The sequence below is a fragment of the Theobroma umbraticum genome, unplaced genomic scaffold, assembly GCF_002168275.2.
Source record: "Theobroma umbraticum cultivar Fairchild unplaced genomic scaffold, ASM216827v3 scaffold_30.0, whole genome shotgun sequence".
Taxonomy (NCBI): domain Eukaryota; kingdom Viridiplantae; phylum Streptophyta; class Magnoliopsida; order Malvales; family Malvaceae; genus Theobroma; species Theobroma umbraticum.
Window position 1 is genome coordinate 1,780,345 of NW_018397254.1, and position 6,536 is coordinate 1,786,880.

At 39.2% G+C, this 6,536-nt stretch overlaps 1 protein-coding gene and 1 long non-coding RNA gene across 3 annotated transcripts; one reads left to right on the forward strand and one right to left on the reverse strand.

Annotated features, from left to right (window-relative positions):
• Nucleotides 1-1,972: 1,972 nt before the first annotated feature.
• On the forward strand, nt 1,973-4,754 carry LOC110414731 (phosphoglycerate mutase-like protein AT74H). 2 transcript variants are annotated; one of them, XM_021426120.1, is made up of 5 exons: nt 1,973-3,007; nt 3,443-3,562; nt 3,639-3,852; nt 3,961-4,041; nt 4,169-4,754. In XM_021426120.1, exons 1-5 carry the CDS (start codon nt 2,515-2,517, stop codon nt 4,266-4,268), a joined length of 1,008 nt encoding a protein of 335 aa, XP_021281795.1. In that variant the 5' UTR covers nt 1,973-2,514; the 3' UTR covers nt 4,269-4,754. The 2 variants fall into 2 exon arrangements, with proteins under 2 accessions (XP_021281795.1, XP_089639467.1); XM_089783341.1 differs by lacking the exon at nt 4,169-4,754 and having other exon boundaries at nt 3,961-4,045.
• Nucleotides 4,755-5,338: 584 nt separating this feature from the next.
• LOC149527691 (uncharacterized) lies at nt 5,339-6,530 on the reverse strand. Its single transcript, XR_016351134.1, has 2 exons — nt 5,991-6,530; nt 5,339-5,922 (listed from the first exon to the last, which is right to left on the reverse strand). It is a non-coding gene; the product is annotated as an uncharacterized LOC149527691 (long non-coding RNA).
• Nucleotides 6,531-6,536: the final 6 nt, after the last annotated feature.

Sequence of the window (6,536 nt, forward strand, 5' to 3'; positions counted from 1 at the left end):
AGAGAGAGAGAGAGAGAGAGAGAGAGAGAGAGAAAGCATATGTAGTACTAGCAAGAAAAACAAATTACCGCCAATTTCCATGGCAGGGGGACCAGATAGAGGCTTCGCATTTAAGCATTTATCCACCCCGATTTTCTACTGTAAACTTTGTAAAGGTTGGTTTGGTTTTATTGTGTTTTCTACTTTTCTTAGGGTTTCCATTTTCGTTCACTTTTCCCTTACACTTGCATTCAAGGTGAGCTTTCATAAAGATTATTTCATTTTTTATGAGTAATTAAACCCTAGTAATTAGGGTAATTAATTCGTCTTAATCTAATCCGAATTCTTGGAAGGCGATAGCGGCATCTGGGACATCTAATGGCTCACGCTGCTAAAGTCTACAATGATAGTGCAAGAGCCAAGAGAGACTATTCAAATGCCTGTTAGAACAAATCATTGTGACTTTGTACAGTTAGAATTCTAAGCAAAGCACTACAAACGAAGACAGTTGATAACATGTTATACATTGGTACCTTTCCATGGTGACAAAGAATGATTTGTACCACTTTCTTTTACCCTCCGGAAATTTCTTGGCTTGATGTTTTCTCAAATATAAACTCTACACATCTTTGTCATGTTTTTAGCTTTGATCCTGTTTGGAAATTCTGCATTCCGGAATTTCAACTGAATATTCTTAACTTAAACGGGTGGGCTTGCTTTTGAGGTCATCTTGGAGGATTCAGTACTGATCCTAAACCCAAGGCTGAGGAGATTATAATCGCATGGTTCCCATGAGGTAGCCTTAGGCCATGGGGCAGCTAGCTGCACTGGTTGACCAATTTCATTCAAATGTGCCCGTAATTTAACCATTCCTCCAAGTCATCGACAGCTCTTTTGTCAACAACCGTGTTTAATCTTAGAAAATGATCATCTCATCATGCTTATCTTGTTAAAAGGGTTAATTAATCATCTCTGTGGACATATGCACTTGACCTTTACGTTATCAAATTGGAGTTCTTAAATATTGTTTCCCATTTCTTTAATCTTCAGAAGGGGTTAAGATATAGCTTCAGGCCAATGTGATTTTGACAGACGGCAGCCTATGGCTTGTTCGGATGATGACAAAATTAATCTTGTGATGAAAAATGTTCGGAAAATTCTGGTGGTAGGAGAAGATTACTTCATATCCAACAATGATTTCCTAGTGAGGCTCATCACCACCCAGCAGAAGCCTACAATTCAACAATTTCCATGCAGTTTCCTCCTAACCTGGGACTGTTAGTTGCTTTTGCCAAGTGTGCACACGAAGCTTTGTGGTATACCATTCTTGTAAAGGGATGCATTGCAATGCAGGGTTACAAAATTTATATTGTCCGTAGTTAATTCCCATACATTTATTTCTAGATGAGTTGATTAATGACTTTAAGATTGAAAATACATTATCTGAATTTAGGGCCAAGGAAGCGGTCAAGCTTGCTTTGATTTGTAGTGAATTAAAAGCTGGTCATTTTTCCAAGGTTTCATGAAATCACTACCTAATGCAAATTCAAAGGTTAGGCATGTCTCTGCCTATGCAAGAATGTATGGATTCTATAGAGCCAACAATACACACACGTTTGCAAAAGTTTATCGTCATTGGATACTGGCATTAATGAGACCGGTTTCAAAAAGGACTTGTGTATACACACACACAAAATACAGAGCCAGATTCTAAGTAAATTGTTAGTGGGTCGATCTTCTAGCTAAGCCCATCAATAACTTTTTCCAATTTATAAGGAGTGTCGGGCCATTAGAATTTTAGGCCTTTGCTGGGCTGAAGCCTCATCTCTTACTCAACATTTTGTAAGCCCAATTTCTTAGCAGTTAGCATAAATATTCTTCTGGGAAAAAACAAAACAGAAGGTTTCACCCAACCATCAACCAATATGTATATGCAGTTCCTGCTAAATTTAGCACAATAGACAAGGCATTTTGAACTTGAATGCACGTGAAAGGTGACAAATAATAAGCTAGCCATCAATTGATCCAGCCGCCTTCCCTCCACCTACTGATCTCAAATAGAGAATGGAACCATTCTCAAAGGGAAGGCGCCTCGACTCATTTGATTCTTTCATTGCACTCAATTTTATTTGCCAGTGGTACAAATTCATGACTATATTGATAGAGAAACAATAGAAAAGTCCCCTTTTCTAATTGCACCACACGTTTATAGGCCACGAGAGATGGAACTGCTAGCTAGCAGCATGGGGGCGCGTGGAGTCAAAGCTCGTACTAATGGCATATTCCCTGAAAATGATGGAAAGAGCTAGGAGCTCCGTTCAGGAGTCTGGACATGTTCTAGTTCTCCACTCCAAACTGCCCTACGCCACCGTTTTCCATCATTAACCTTCCCAGTAGTTTCTATGGACCTCTCTTTACAAAATGCAAACTGAGCTGAAATTTGCTAAGTTCACCTAACCTTGCATGTGACCAGAACTTTTTAACACTCCAATCGCATTTGAAAACCTAAAATTTTCACTGTTTTTATTGACAAGTATGGCCACTCTTACTTTCACACCATCCCCAGCACCATATCCCCTACTTTCGCAAAGAAAACTAACTGGTCTAGGTCCTAGTCAATGCCTTGGAACTCCAAAAGAAGCCATCCGAATCCCTAGTAGTAATGGAAAGGCCATGTTTCCTGAAAAGGGTCTTTTAGCACGCGCGGAAACATCATCACCTCCTACGCCTCGCCGGATAATCCTGGTAAGGCATGGACAGAGTGAAGGGAATGTGGATGAGAGTGCCTACACAAAAGTCGCTGATCCCAAGATTTCGTTAACCGAGAAAGGCAAGGCTGAAGCTGAGGAATGTGGATGGCGAATAAGGGAAATGATTGAGAAAGATGGAGCAGATGATTGGAAGGTTTATTTCTATGTGTCACCATACAAAAGAACACTTGAAACGCTTCAGCACTTGGGCAGGGCATTTGAGCGTTCGAGAATTGCTGGCATGAGAGAAGAGCCTCGAATCCGGGAGCAAGACTTTGGTAGGTTGCTATCTTTTCTCTATTCTATCCTGTAATCTTGTCTGCTTCAGTATTCATCTAGCTAAACAACTGCCATAAATATCTAGTCCTACTATATATATTCACCATGAACATTGCGAGGAAGGCATGCACCTAACTCCATGAACGATTCATTGCATTAATTCGCTTTGTTTCTAGCCATGTACTTATCAAAGCACAACAAACGAAAGCATGCGAAGGGGTCCCCTCCTAATCTGCACCACACATCCATACCTATCTATCAGATAAAGTTGCAAGTTGCAACCACCACGCGCAAGTGAAGAATTCAGAAAACAGCATTGCATCTGAAATAATTGAAATTTTTTAAGGACCTTTACTACGCCCCTGGGATATCTGGAAATGTTTCCTACCACTTTAAATGTGTCCTCTTTAATTAATCATGTCTATGGTGAACAGGAAATTTTCAGGACAGAGAGAAAATGAGAGTTGACAAAGCTCTTCGTCTGCGTTATGGTTGTTTCTTTTACCGCTTCCCTGAGGGAGAATCTGCGGCAGATGTTTATGACAGAATTACTGGTAATAGTAATACATTATCCATTCTGTTAACTCAAAGCAAAGAAAGGGTTTAAAACTGATAGGGTTAATGAAACAGGATTCAGAGAAACACTTAGGGCGGATATCGACATTGGACGCTTTCAGCCACCTGGCGAGCGGAGCCCAAACATGAATCTAATTATTGTGTCACATGGCCTAGCATTGCGTGTGTTTCTGATGAGGTGGTATAAATGGACTGTGGAACAATTTGAAAGACTCAATAACATGGGCAATGGTAACATAATTGTCATGGAAAAAGGTTATGGTGGAAGGTAATAATCTTCTACTTTTGTGCCCCAAATCCCAAAAAGTTAATTCAAGCCAAGATTGTCGAGTTGGGAAGCAGTCTGATTAACTAGCAATCTGTCTAAAATCTTCAGATACAGCTTATTAATGCACCACACTGAAGAAGAGCTAAGAGAGTTTGGATTGACAGATGAAATGTTGATTAATCAAGAATGGTAAGTCCTATGAGGATATCTCACTCTCATATGTTGATGTTCAACATTTCAGTAGAAAATAGAAACTGTGTGGTTCTTTCTCCTTGTAATGCTGACCTCTTAAGTTTCTTGGTTTCTGATAACTTAGGCAAAACACTGCAAGACCAGGAGACCTGAATTATGATTGTCCAGTAGTAAATTCTTTCTTCACTCACTTTGAAGATGAGGGCTGCAGGACCCCGTACTAAGAGAAGATATTAGAATTTAGATTATCACTATACAACAGAAAGGAGCTGGGGATTATTATTAGACAGACTAAAGGCTAGACAACATGAAGCCAAAGATTTTGAGCCTGCAGAGTGCTTGACATCATGATTCTGCTAAGGAATAATTCCTGGTGTCATATTCATCATTCTTGCAGGGATTCTGATTGGAACGGGAGGCAATGCCACAGTTCCCTAGCCATTCTTCTATAGGGCAATATAACAAAAGGTATTGACAAGGAAATTGAATCAGCTAAAGAGAAAATTTACATGCTGGATTGTCATTCTCCTTAAATGAGTAGCAAATTTTAAGAACATGATGAGGTGGTTCATATTATAATTCAACTCATAGTTAAGAAAAAGTTATCCTGACTGTATTAATTTGTTAGATCTGTGATGTGAACTATCACACAATATTCAACTAATGAAGAGGATAATAGAATTTATGTTTACGTTATATGTAATATTGGGTCCAAAGTGGTGCTCAGGAGTCTTTGGAGCCAGCTTTGATCCACCTTCTAAATCTCCTTTTCAAGTTCAATCACTGTAATGGGTCCAAACACACCACAAGATATAAGAATTGTGGAATGTTAATGTTAGATTTAGTCAAAAAGTTTGTTTTTAATCAATAATCGTGTTGACAAACCTTAGTTTGAGAAACAAGATCTTGGAAAGCTGGTTCTCACTCGAGAGAACAGCTGCAGCCTGCAGCTATGAAATGATGGTAGTGGAGCACATTCCAGACGATAGCATTTCCCCTTCTTTTTTTAAATCCATCTGCTTGATATGAGAATGGATATGGAGTTTTTAGAGCAGATCATAAATGATAAGCCTTTTGTCAATCTGTCTGTCCCGTCTAGAGCTTTAATAATTGATTCCCCATTTGAGGTAAGAGCTTTCCGCAGTCGCACGGCCACAGCCGAAGTGCCACAGGGCCAAAAAGGCTGAAAAAGGATGGCCAAGACATCCTGTTCAGTCTTACACTTGCATATACGCGTGCTCACAAAGCCAGGGTAAGCTTGTGCAAATGCATATTTACAAGGTATTAGAGAAACTTTAGAATCACATGAAATAGTTTCCATAGCCATCTACCAAAAGCCAATATCTCCTAGTAAAGTTCAAAACCCAAATCCTCCACAAAGAAGGAAAGAACATTATTTCCCCACAAACCTCTACCCGTATATAACACTTGGGAGAAGTTATCCCAAACATATTCCTAGGTTATTCCCACACGAAAACGAGTAAAGAAAGTCATTCCCCAACATTTTTCTTTTCTAAAATAATGGTAAAGATGCTGAGGAGTTTGGCTCACATTTCAACATTCACCATAGAAATAAATGCCAGCAAAGCCACCAAAAAGTGGTCATCATCTTCTCTGCACCATCGTATAGGATGCTCTGCGTTCTACAATCAAGATTTTTCACGTCAGTCTTAAAGATCGCAAGGCCATAAATTCAGCACCATCCTGGCTCCAGTATTCTGGAGCGTATCCGGGTAAAATTAGCAGCCTTTGTTTTCTCAAAAGTTCTGCAATCCCAGATGTACATCATTATGACAGCATAAAAGGCCTACTTGTCTCTGAAGCTCTGCAAAAATTTGAATAAAAGGTGGGGTAGATCTTTGCTTCCATAATCAGCAGCTGTGAAAATGACACTGTTAAAATAAGCCAGATGAAGTGATAGAAATGCTGATTTTTCAGCATCTTGCCTGTTCAGAAATTTTAACGCATGGAGACAATCAGCATAAGAACAATACAGCATTGATTGTAAGAATACATGCTCATCCAATGCGAAAGGGCTGCGAAGGAGAATACCAGGAGAGAAATAGTTAACCAAATGATACCCTAGCAATAAGCCAGTAACCAAGTACTGAGTTCAGCTTTCATGCCATATACATTCTTAAGCGAGAACTTCTGCATTCAAGTATCTGCTAATTGACCTTCACAATTCTATTATTTATGTATAGTAAGATTTAAGAAAAGAGAAAAGCAGGTAACCCCAAAAATAAAGGGGGAAAATCAATACCTGGGAAATAAATATCAGTGGATGATGAAAAGTGCAAAGAAAAAACATAAATGGACAACAAATAACAGGCGATTTATCTGAGGTGAAATCTTCCATTATGAAAACTGTTTGGTTAAGAATAGGAACAAGAAACCGAAATCAATCCCCAACTCCACTAACATATTACTGTTACGAACTGTCAAAATGCCTGCCGACAGCATATACATCTCCACAACTTGCCTTCAGAAAG

Coding starts and splice junctions, on each gene's coding strand:
- LOC110414731 (XM_021426120.1), top strand. CDS start 2,515: ATGGCCACTCTTACTTTCACACCATCCCCAGCACCATATCCCCTACTT. Junction 3,008..3,442: donor AATCCGGGAGCAAGACTTTG/GTAGGTTGCTAT, acceptor TATGGTGAACAG/GAAATTTTCAGGACAGAGAG. Junction 3,563..3,638: donor TGTTTATGACAGAATTACTG/GTAATAGTAATA, acceptor TTAATGAAACAG/GATTCAGAGAAACACTTAGG.